Source organism: Mus pahari, chromosome 23 (genome assembly GCF_900095145.1).
Source record: "Mus pahari chromosome 23, PAHARI_EIJ_v1.1, whole genome shotgun sequence".
Classification (NCBI taxonomy): Eukaryota; Metazoa; Chordata; class Mammalia; order Rodentia; family Muridae; genus Mus; species Mus pahari.
Genome location: NC_034612.1, coordinates 6928657 through 6940720, shown reverse-complemented (window position 1 = coordinate 6940720; position 12064 = coordinate 6928657). Strand labels below are relative to the sequence as shown.

General features: G+C 54.1%; 1 protein-coding gene across 1 annotated transcript in view; it reads left to right on the top strand.

The window, feature by feature from the left end:
* The window catches only part of Suds3 (SDS3 homolog, SIN3A corepressor complex component), a 24679-nt gene that overhangs the window by 5560 nt on the left and 7055 nt on the right, over positions 1 to 12064 (top strand). The window contains exons 3-9 of the mRNA XM_021222749.1: positions 641 to 696; positions 1723 to 1794; positions 3473 to 3492; positions 4794 to 4950; positions 9417 to 9512; positions 10584 to 10645; positions 10800 to 10821. Coding sequence (XP_021078408.1) covers positions 641 to 696; positions 1723 to 1794; positions 3473 to 3492; positions 4794 to 4950; positions 9417 to 9512; positions 10584 to 10645; positions 10800 to 10821 — 485 coding nt within the window. The remainder of the gene's footprint in view (positions 1 to 640; positions 697 to 1722; positions 1795 to 3472; positions 3493 to 4793; positions 4951 to 9416; positions 9513 to 10583; positions 10646 to 10799; positions 10822 to 12064) is intronic.

Sequence of the window (12064 nt, the reverse complement as noted above, 5' to 3'; positions counted from 1 at the left end):
CCTCCCAAGTGCTGGGATTAAAGGTGTGCACCACCACACCCAGCTGTCTGCATTTGCCTTTTGAGCCTGGATTAATTAGCATCCTTGTTCAGATCTTGGAAAAGCAGTAGCTTTCACGAGGCGGGAAGGGTTGTGGCCCTTACATGGCCGAGCTGTTGGTAGAGCAGGTGTGCTGAGGGTGCCTTATCCCACTACCCACAATCCCTTGGAAATCACATTTCTGTGTATTCTTCTTGTGCATTAAGGGAGATATGCTGCGCTGCGCTGCACTGTGAGTCAGGTGACAGCTTGCAGGGACCAGTTCTCTGCTGGGCCCACAGGTGGAACTCTGGCCGTTAGGGCTGGTGGCAAGTGTTCTTACCCCGTCTCCTCAGCCCCCTTTCACCTGCCATTCTTGGTCTGCTCTTGCTTACCTTGTACTGTAGGGGTACGCTAGTGCCTGCAGCTCTCTCTCTGTGCAGTTCTCACAGCTTCCCGGGGAGTACACACTTCAGGAGTGCGGGGGTGTGTCTCTTTGTGATCCCTTCACCTCAAACCTCCTCAGCCTGACTCCCCTTCTCTGTCCCGAAGTCCGCAGCTCTCGCATCTCCAGGACAGCCCGCTCCTCCGACCTGTGCACTGAGCCCTTCCTCTCTTGCAGGATGTATCAGGACAAACTGGCATCTTTGAAGAGGCAGCTGCAGCAGCTGCAGGAAGGTAGGTGTGCCACTGCCCGCGCTCCACAGCGCCCCCTGCTGCAAGCCCTTGAAGTATGCGATGAGACTGGTCTGTTTCAGTCAGAGCGAGTTCCTGGCTTTCCTATTTCACTGTCTTCATGAAGTGCGGAACACACTCTTGACATTTCCCTTGGGGCCTTGGGGCATAGATTGGAGACCACCATGCCTAAGATAGACTTTGTCTTTTAAGAGGCTGTTGAGGGTCGGCAGGATCGCTCAGTGAATAAAGGAGCTGACGCCATGCCTCACGGCCTGAGTGTGGTGCCCACAGTTCACATGGTAGGAAGGGAGAGCTCACTCCAAACGATGTCCTCTGACCTCCAGACACACGCGCACACACGCATGTGTGTGCACACACACACAAACACACACATACCCCATATGCACACAGGCACTCACATACACACACATGCATGCATGCACACATGCACACACACACACACACACACACACACACACACAAAGTGCGCACACACACGCACAAATGGAAGAAACATTGAGAGACAGGTGTCGTTCTCAAAGGAATCAAGTTCTCCCTGGGCCAAGCTTCACCACAGCAGTCTCCATGGCGGCTGTCTGAGACGGAGAGCAGCTTTCTAAGATCTTACAACACAGTGTCACTATTCTCTAAGGAATCTGACTTTGGGGCATGTCCCACCTCTTGCTTCATCTTCAAAGTGAAGGAAGAAGGGACTGGAGCCTGAGCAGGCAGCTGCTGGCTCTGAGCAGGGCTTAGGGTCTCAGGGTCCCTGTCAGTGTAACTGCTTTGTCGTCGTTGGCACCTCAGGTGCTCAGCGTCGTCACCTGGCCCCCTTGCCCGACTACTCGCCCCTGGGGGAGGTCTGGCGGGAGGGGGAAGCGCCACATGGTCTGGTGCTGTCTGCTGTGTCCTCCTCTCTGGTATGGCTCTCTAGGCGGCTCCAGTGCTAGAGTGTGACTGAGGGGAGGGGAGTGTGCAGAGCAGGCTGGCTCCCCGGGTCACTGTGCCCCGTGCCTGCCCCATCAGGTACGCTACAGGAGTATCAGAAGCGGATGAAGAAGCTGGATCAGCAGTACAGGGAAAGGATCCGGAACGCAGGTTGGTGCTCCAGCTCAGGCCCGACACCTTCATGCTTTCTACCTGTCTGTCCGTGCTGATAGAATGCAGACCCATAACACACCTGAACCTTCCACTGGGAGAGGGGAAGGGTGGCATAGCCAAGGCTGCCGTTACAGAAAGCTGTCCCCTGTCCTCCAGTAGTCAGGGCGGCTGGGCGGCTCCTCACTCTTGTCCCCTGGGTGGAGGAGGCTGGAGTCCATCACACCTTGAGTAGCTCGGCTGTGCCAGAGATGAGGGGTGTGGCCTTGTGTTGGCCTCTATGCATTTCAAGCACTTAGCGGCTGGAATGCCGGTCTGCTGTTTGCAGCCAGCGTTTGTTCGGGGTGCCTAAGCGTTTGTGCACATTGGTGCTTTGAGCAACGTGATGTCACCAGCACATTGTCTGTGCCTTTAGGAAACTCACTGTTTCATTGGCCAAAGGTACCGACCTACATAAAGTTAAGGGGTACCAGGAGTTAGGGAACCGTGCAGCAGGCTTCCCGGCCCATATTTCCCCGGGCTAGAGTGACTTTAGCTTCTGGGACAGGGGCTTGACTGCTCCAAATGCTTTTCATCGACATAAAGTCTGGGCTCTTAGTCTGAATTCTGAAAGTCTGAAGGCTCTGTGGTGGATGTGTGGATGTGTTTGCAGAGGTAAATGGGCGGTTAGAATTTGAGGTTTACAGAAGCGCCCACAGACCAGATGTATCTGGTCTGCTCATGGTACTGTGGACCAATAGTAGGCCCACGCTCACCTAGAGACAGGAAATCCCAGGTACATTTTGCTACAATCTCCATCTTTACCAGAGCGGACAGTATCCTGTCCCTAGTGGAAGAGAACAGATCGCGTGAGCCTGTATGTACACAAAGGGTTGTTAGAGCAGCCTCAGGGCTGTGGTCCAGTTTGTCCATTAGTGGCTGTGTCTCACCGGAAAACACGAGTGCTTCAACTGGTCTTCTATATACGCCGGAATCCGGAAGAAGTAGGCTCTGGTGCCAGTGAAGGAATGGGCTAGCCAGTGAGAGTGAGGGCAAGCAGGCAGGGAACAAGCTTCCTTCTTCCATGTCCTTTATAGAGGCTGCCACCCAAAGTTATGGTCCAGTTTAAAGGTGGATCTTCCCAACTCAGAAGATCCGGATCAAAGGTGGGTCTTCCCACTTCAAATGATTTCTAAGAGAAATCCCTCACAGATGTACCCAGCCACTTGGGTTTCAGTTAATTCCAGAGGTAGGCAAGTTGACCACCAAGACTAGCCGTCACGTAGGTAAACAGTCGTTGCTGGCACACAGTAGGCACTGAGGAGGCGTAGAGGAGACCTTGATGGTTTCGGTTCTGTCAGGGAGGCCTCGAGAAGGGGGCTGCCTTGGATCTGGAGTTCGAGAGAATGACCACAGTTAAATCCCAGCTGAGCCCAGCCCCTTGTCCTCGGGGTGGGGGGTCCTAGAGGGGTCCTGTCTTGTCATGTATCTGCCCCGCTTAGGAAGCCTCCACGTGGACTCTGCCTCTAAGGTGGCTGCATTGTGACTCACTGTGCTGTGTTACTAGGTGGGCCTGAGTGAGCGCATCCTGCCAGGCTGGGGAGGTAGACCTGCCCCAGCCCCTCGGTGAACCCCAGCACCCTCCCTATCTAGGAAGATGGCGGCTGGCGGGTCTTAACTGTGCCTTTCTCTCTTTCAGAGCTCTTCCTGCAGCTGGAAGTAAGTACCAGGATCCTTTGCCTTTGTAGGCTCCTAGGAGAGTCTGACCCTTGGTCCCCTGGCCTTGCCTTCTGTTAGCAAGTGGCCGGTTTGGGAACGTCACCACAGCTTGCTTGGTTAGGGATGCTTAATGCCCACTTAGACCTCCCATCCACCCAGGAGTGTTCTGCGGTCCCTCCCAACCGTGTTGGGTTAAGATGCTGCTCCACGCTGTTTCTTTCTTGTTCTTTAATTTAAAATGTAATTTATGTATGTGTGTGCCTTTGGAGGCCTGAAGAGGGTTCTGGGTCCCCTGAAGCTGGAATTACCCGCAATTGAGAGCCATCCATTGTGGGCACAGAGACCAGACCCGGGTCCTTTGGAGGAGCAGAGCGCTCCCTGCTAACCCATCTCTCTAGCCCACCATCTGTTCATTGACCTTTACCTCACATTATGACCGTCTGTCTCCAGACTAAGTCTGTTGCTTTGCCACTGGTTCCCCATAGCCCATCTCTGAGTTGGCTTCACAGATCTGCCTTGTGTTTGGGCTTCATGGGTTATGGGTCAAGATGGAGTCAACATTTCCCTTCATGTCAATGATGGTTCGGTGCTGTGGTGCTGAGACAAGGGCCTGGTTCTTGAATGATATGCTGCCCTTGGGCCCAGTGGGACATAAAAGATGCTTTTTTTTTGCTTATCAGATTCAAGTTAACTGGCAGGTGTTTTTACTAAAATTAGTTTGGCCTGTACAGCCGTGGCCAGGCAGAGGGTATGCCTCAGTCATAGCCCGTAGCCAGCACCCAGGGCAGTGGGGAAATGTCACAAGGGGGCTTCTACACAGTTCTTTATTTTATTAATAGCTTAATTTTGATACTTGAGTGCTTGAGGGCTCAGCCACCTAATGAATGGTCTGAAGTTGCTTTTGTTCTTACAGATCAAACATAATAGCCCACTGTCTGGCTTTAGTATCCTGTAATTAATGTTGAATGCAGAAACGTCACCTGGAATGGGCTGTTTTCACTTGAAATTGTGTCCTTCCCAAAGGAACAACCCTGGGCTCTCGGGAGAGACTGTTTGATGTTAAAGCCTCCGCAGACTCATGATGGGGGAAGGGGTGGGCAGGGCGACAGTACAGTGCCTTGGAAGCAAATGCTGTTACGTGGCTGGGGTTGGGGACCTGTTGGGATTGTCCCCAAGGCCTCTGGTCACATGGGTTGGTGTGGGTGAAATTAAGTCTCAGGCTTTCTCTGCTCCTGAGATAAGAGCTGGCCCGGGGCTGGTGCTCATGGCCGCCCCGCCTCAGCAGCGTCTCTCCTCCTCAGACGGAACAGGTGGAGAGGAATTACATTAAAGAGAAGAAGGCGGCTGTGAAGGAGTTTGAAGACAAGAAGGTGGAACTGAAGGAGAACCTAATTGCCGAGCTGGAGGAGAAGAAGAAGATGATCGAGAATGAGAAACTCACGATGGAGCTGACCGGAGGTACAGAAGGCCCCGTCCCTGGGGGCTGCCCTCGATACTCCTCTCACGCCCGGGAGCAGGGCACGGTGGTGGAGACCTGGCTTCCTGACCCACCCCGCACCACCTGGGGACTGAGGCAGGCCGAGTAGCTTCTCCCTGTCGAGGGGTCAGATCCTGCTTTATCTCTGGACTTCGTGCCTGGGGTGTCATGTGACAGGCAGGACAGGTGCGGGCTGTTTGGAAGCAATTAATTGCACACTCAGACTTGTGCCTCACTGGCTCCTGGTCAGCTGCTGTTTGTGTCTTACATTTGAGTCTCTTACCAGGACCACCTGAAGATTGCTGCTGTCATTCCAATCAGAAAAGGGTGTTGTCCTCTGATGTCACCAGGGAGGTAGTTGGGGGCTCCCTTCCCCCAGGCGGTGCTGTGAGACTCAGAGCCAGAGATTCCTTCAGAGCCGTGAAGCTTAGCAGCTCCGTCCCGATTGATCCATCGATCGTCGTATTTCGAGTGTCTGGTTCCTCCCTAGCAGCTGGGATCTGCCGTCCAGGGAGTTCAGCGGGTTATAGACAGGTCTGGGGGGTGCAGCAGGCCCGACTCTCCTGATGCCATCTGCAGGCTGGTGAATCACAGGATAGAAAGCACTGGCAAGGACCAGCCGTTTCCGCACTGGCAGGGTCGTCATTACAAGTCAGCGCTGAGTTTGCCACATGGCTTCATGGGGGGGGGGCGTATTCTTCCGCACACCCCGAAACTTAGTCTTCATCATCTGTCCAGAAGGTCCTGTTGCTCTGGGACAGATTTTAACAGGGCTCTGTAGGACATCTGGGTTTTCACAGAAATCTTGGAGCTGACTTTGAGTCAGTGAGGCAGGGTCTGGTGGGGAGGGAGTGAGGTTTTTGAAAACCGGCTGAGGGCTTGGCAGAAGGCATGAGTGCAGCTCGGAAACATGGGGTGGGTGTTAGGGTAGCCTGCAGCGCTGGTTCCTCAGTCAGGCACCAGTGTCCCCCGTCTGTCCCCGTCCCCCCCCCCCCCCCCCCCCCGCCGCTGGTTCTGAGCCACCCACAGTTTTCTTGCTGGTGGTTGTGACTGGCATTGAGGCCTCACTCTGCCGGAGCCTCCAGCTGTTCGGGAGCCGCCTTTAGGCTGGTGGGAACTCCCGCCAGTTATAGCTGCTCCCGCCCGCCTGCCCCATCTGCAGGGAAGGACACGCTCACCTTAGGTGTGCCTTGGTGTCCTAGCTACTGACAAGCATCAGGCCTTGGCCAGGTGGTTTATAACCAGCATCTGAACGGAGGCAGAAGGCAGAAAAGACAAATAAAGACAGGGAGCTCATTTGTAGCGCAGTAAAGCAGATCGTGGAAGCATTTAAATCCATCCACGGGTAGAAAGGTACCCATGTCCTTCCTCAAGCCATTTGGTACCTTGGCGTGGAGAGCACTGGCAGTGGAGGGAGGGAGGGCGGGCGGGAGGCACCGAGGCTGGAAGGATAATGGCCTTCCGCAGATGGTGCTGTTGGATGGAAGGAAACAAGCCAACTGCTTCCAGCTCTGTCCACAGAAGCCATGTCTTAAATGGCCTTTTCAACTCTGAGATTTAAAAAGTCGAGGAGAGGCCATAGGAAGAAAGCAGGTGCCGTGGGCCGCCTGCTCTGTCCAGCACTTATGACCTGGGACCCGGGGGAGTAGCGGAAGGCCCTCGGTCTCCTCAGCCTCCTGGGCACACCAGGGCTATCTGTCCATGTGCTCGCTGTGTGCTGTGCTGCAAGTGGTGCTGCTGCACCAGCTGCCTCCTGCATACCCGGGTCATGGGGGGTGGGGCTGTGCCAGGGACCACCCCCAGGGCCTGCCCATGGGTTGTTGGGCCACTCTCTGGTGAGCCTTTGGTGTTGAGGCCAGGGTTATAAGTGACCCAAATCGATGACCAGGCAGGTCCCAGGCCCTTTAAGGCATCGGGGGTGCTAACTTTTTTTTTTTTTTTTAAGATTTATCTGTGTGTATGTGTTTGTGTGTGTGTGTGCATGCATGTATATGCACACTTGTGCATGCACATGCTTATGTCATGTGTTTGCAGTCACCCAGAACCCCCCAAACGCTTTAGAGCCAGAGTCACGGGTGGTCCTGAGCTAACTGAGGAGGGGCTGGGAACCGAACCAGGTTCCTCTGTCTGAGCCACCTCTGTAGCCCAGGCGTGGCCATTTTCGGTCTGCCTTTCCTCTGACTGGAAGGCCAGTCGGTAGCTGCTTGGCTCCTGTTGTTTTCCTGACATTTGTCCACTAGGGTGTCCACTAACCCTCCAGTCCCTGCTGGATGCTACTCATGACCTCAGTAAAACCCCCAGAGTTGCTTTAGGACATACTGGCTGTGTAGCTGGCCCTGTGAGCAGCCATAACGTTGAGGTAGAAAGCCAGTGCCTCCTGTGAGGTCAGGCGCCTCAGGAGGCCCACAGGCCTCTTCTGAGGGGCCTTGTCTTGCCCTGTGAGGGGTAGTGGGGAGTCTGGAGGGTCGGCTGGCACAGAACAGATCCCTGGCACCTAGCAGGTGTGGCGTCATTCACTTGCACAGTTTTGCTTGATTGGGGTGGCATGGGTGTCATTTTCCAGGCTTGAAAGTGTCGGGGTGGACTCAGAAGTCAGCCTCTTGTCCTAAGTCCCTGTAGTCCCAAAGGACCTAGCTAGTACCAAAGCCAGTCTGTTCTAACTGCATTAGACTGGCTCCGTCCTCTCCTGAGTGGGGACGGTCCCGTTGCTGGCTGGAGACAATATTGGAGAGTTCCCAGACCTTCCAGGTTTAAAGTAAGGCGAGGCAAAGATGTGACAGGCTCAGGCTTGTTGTAGTGTGGCTGTACCTGATGCTCCAGTGCAAGGGGCTTTGGGAGTCAGGGAAAGACACACAGAAAGATCTGTGGGGTGGGGTGGGGTGGGGATAGGATGATGAGGTGACCTGACCTGGGGCGGTGGGCCCCACCTAAACGTCGGCCCTTTGTCCCGGGGGACAAAGGTCTCTTGGTGTCTCTGTTCCCAGCATGGTTTGGCCTCCAAACACCCGATGCTGACGTTACCCCCTGCTCTCCCCACCATGTGCTCCCTCCTGCTGCAGTGACTTGTGACATGTGGGTGAGCCTGCCGGCCTGCTGGGGATGGATGAGGCTGTTAGTCCTGGGGGGGCTCGCTTTAGCTGTCGTTTCCTAGTGGAAACACTGACAGTCTCAGGGCCCAGAGACTGTCCCGAAAGCTCAGTGCTGCCTACCTAGTTGCCTGTAGTCAGCGCTGTGCAGGATGATGGTGGACCCATCCCCTCGTCCGGGTGGAGCCTCGTAGTGACCTCCCTCACCCCGTCTCCCAGCCTCTGCTCAGCCTGTCTTCCTGCCTCTGCTTTGGGGTTAGCTCACTCCCTTAGATTCCACTTAGGAGGGAGATGGGCGAGCTTGCTTTATGGTTAAAATATGCTAAAGGAAAGTTGGGACTGCCCCTGGGGACGGGCAGGACATGAGCGAGCTGCCTAGAGGTGCAGAACCAAGGCCTGGTACTGTGGTACTAAGGTTGCCGGGAAGCGCCCCAGGGGATGCGCTAGACTACCTAGCATTCGGTGTTCTCTTCCAGACAGGCCCGGCACTGCTGGGCTTCTCCACTCTGGTGGATTGCCTGTTGAGTGGGTGGGCGGGCAGCAGCCCCAGTGTGACTCCAGGTAGTGCTTGTCTCACAGAAGCCAGGGAGGCTTGTAATGCAAGGCAGTTGGGTTAACTGTTTGGAGGTTACATGACTGAGATGTGTCCTGCTCAGATGTCCTCTCCAGTGTTGTCACACTCCAGGGTCTGAGCTTCAGACCTGGGAGTTTGATTTTGTGCTGCCCCAGTTGAATTCTCGGGCTCACTGGCCAGTCTCCTAGGAAGCTGATGTTTGACGACGCTCTTGCTGGTTTTAGCAGGTTCAGACTCAGGTGCCACGCTAGGTGCAGATCTGAGTGGCTGCTTCTGGGGGAGGAGACATTTCCCTGTGTGGAATCCGTCCACTGAAGCCTCACAGAGAAACCCAGGGTGAAGGCGACCCTGTCCCCTATCTGTTGTATCGGTCCTGCCCTCTGGTAGCTACAAAGGGTTCTGTAGAAGAAAGTTGGGAGTGTGTAAGCAAAGACTTCATATACAAGCCTTGGCTGGGGTCAGTGGCCTTGAAAAGGGCTTTCTGTGCCCATGGTCTTCAACACCCAGCCTCTGTGGGAGCAGCAGACACGAGGTGCCTGCCTGAGCCCCAGGCTCTTTTCAGTCTCCTAGCCTGTGACTCGGTGCTCAGCTGGCGTGACTCGGGTGAGCACAGGGCCTGCAACCTGCCGTGGGTGTCAATCTGTCTGTCTGGGCTCGTGTAGAGACTGTGTGTGCTTGGTCACACAGCGGTAGTGGGATGTCTGGGGGACAGATGTTCTGATGCTGCAGGACCCCAGCTGGCTCCAGGGACAGGTGGATAGACTGACCCCTTCCATTCTTGCCACAGATTCTATGGAGGTGAAACCCATCATGACCAGAAAATTGCGGAGGCGACCAAACGATCCTGTCCCCATTCCAGACAAGAGGAGAAAACCGGCTCCTGATATCCATTTGTACCAGGCTTGCGTTGTGAAATCCTATGCGCGGTGTATATAGTAGTGTATGCAGGGTCACAGTCTCATAAACCAGCGGCAGTCCGGGTCGGGAAAGCATATGTGAGATACTTACCCACAGGACGGGTTGGCCATTCTGCGCTGGAGTCTTCAACTATTGCTTTTCATTGGAGAGGTTTCCAGTAAATGGTTACATAGAAAGGTGCTCTTTTGGAAACAGCCTTGTTCTCAACTCCCTTCAAGCAGCTTATAGTGAGATGTGTAAATTGAGGACAGCACTGCCTGCTGTGGTCCCAGTTACCCACCTTTGCCTCCTGGGCTGCAGACAGTCCTGGCCCACCAGTCATCTGACCACAGTACTGGGCTGCAGACGGTCCTGGCCCACCGGTTCTCTGCCTCTGGACTAGCGGGTTGTAGACTGCTGTAGTGTACTAGTTGCATGCTTCTCTCTATACTGGTGGCTTGTGTACTGCCATGGGTAGTCTACCAGTTACCTGCCTCTACACTAGTGGGTCGTGAACTGTTCCACAAGTAGGTCTTGTATTCATGGAAGATGCTGTATGGCCATGGACGTGGCCAGTGGGCCAGTGTGGAACACTCTCTTTGGTAGATTAAGTGTAGCAGTTTGCCCAGCGTGGGCTGTACTTTGTGTGCAACCAGCAGAGGGCGTGCTCCATGCCTCTCCCGTTCACAGCATGAACTAAGCCACTGTGAGAGTAGCCTTTCCATGTCTGTCTGCAAAGCTTCAAACTTGGGAGCAGCAGTGTTTTTTCTCCCTGAGATGAAATTGTCACCTTCCTGTACTGTGTTCCCACCACTGTGACATCTACTGGCCAGCATCCCTTCCCCTCAGAGCAGTGTGTACGAGGTTCACGATGAGTTCTTGTCTGTGCCCTATGACTTTTAGCATGAGAGTCAACTTTTTTAAAGAGGCAAGTTCTTACCTTGAAAACAGCCTTTCTGTAGCTCAGGCCTCCCCAGTCCCAAAGCCTTGGGGGCCTTGGGGTCCTTTGTCTCCTTGGAAGCCGTGCGTTTCTCACACGTTCTTTAACTCTCAGCACCTCAACTAAACTACTTGTTAACAGACGAGCAGATCATGGAGGACCTGAGAACGCTGAACAAGGTAGAGTGGGATGTTTCTGATGTACTTGAAAGGCTCACGTGTGGCGTGACGTAAGTTCCTGTCACCTGCTAAAGTCACCATGACATCTCTGATGCTTCGCGTTGCTTCTAAGACGATTTTCTCTGAGACTTTCTTGTTGTTATTCTTCCTACAGCTTAAGTCACCCAAGAGACCAGGTGAGTGCCCTATGACACTGCCAGTCGTTGTACCCTGTCATTGGAAAAGCGGAGGTGGGGTTGCCAGGAGTGGATTACAAGGAGTCGTGAAAAGGACAGGAAATCATAAACATGTCTCCCCCATGTTGTTTCTTTAAAGCCAGCTGTTTTGTCTTTTCCTTGGGACTTTATAAAGGAGACCTTTGATTGGCTCTTGAAGGTTCCCTTCTGTGTGGGTGTTGGGTGGGCGTTAGGTTCAGGACCATTTTCAGTGCCAGTCATGCAACCATGGGAAACTTCAGTGTTTTGGGCTTTCTGGGTCTCAGCCCTGGCATTGCTAGTCTGTGATGGTCTGGTCCTAGGGAGGCCCCCTGGCTGTTCCTAGTTCTCATTAATAGACAAGGCGCACGCCCTTGAAACATTCAAGAGGTTTTCAGTGAGCTGTACTGATTTGGTGTCCACACTGAGTTTAGAGTTAGTGCGGTGCTCTGGCAGTGAGGGGTCACCAGATTGCAGATGTTGACACAGTCAGCACCAATGGCCCCTGTGAATAGCCAGAGGCCCTGTGAATAGCCAGAGGCCCTGTGAATAGCCAGAGACCCTGTGAATAGCCAGAGGCCCTGTGAATAGCCAGAGACCCTGTGAATAGCCAGAGACCCCTGTGAATGGCCAGTGGCCCTGTGAATGGCCAGAGACCCCTGTGAATAGCCAGAGACCCCTGTGAATAGCCAGAGGCCCTGTGAATAGCTAGAGGCCCTGTGAATAACCAGAGACCCCTGTGAATAGCCAGAGACCCTGTGAATAGCCAGAGACCCTGTGAATAGCTAGAGATCCTGTGAATAGCCAGAGACCCTGTGAATAGCTAGAGATCCTGTGAATAGCCAGAGACCCCTGTGAATAGCCAGAGGCCCTGTGAATAGCCAGAGACCCTGTGAATAGCTAGAGATCCTGTGAATAGCCAGTGGGCCCTGTGAATAGCCAGAGAGCCCTGTGAATAGCCAGTGGCCCTGTGAATAGCCAGAGACCCTGTGAATAGCCAGTGGGTTCTATGAATAGCCAGAGACCCCTGTGAATAGCCAGAGACCCTGTGAATAGCCAGTGGCCCTGTGAATAGCCAGTGGCCCTGTGAATAGCCAGAGACCCTGTGAATAGCCAGTGGCCCTGTGAATACCCAGAGAGCCCTGTGAATAGCCAGAGACCCCTGTGAATAGCCAGAGACCCCTGTGAATAGCCAGAGGCCCTGTGAATAGCCAGAGATCCTGTG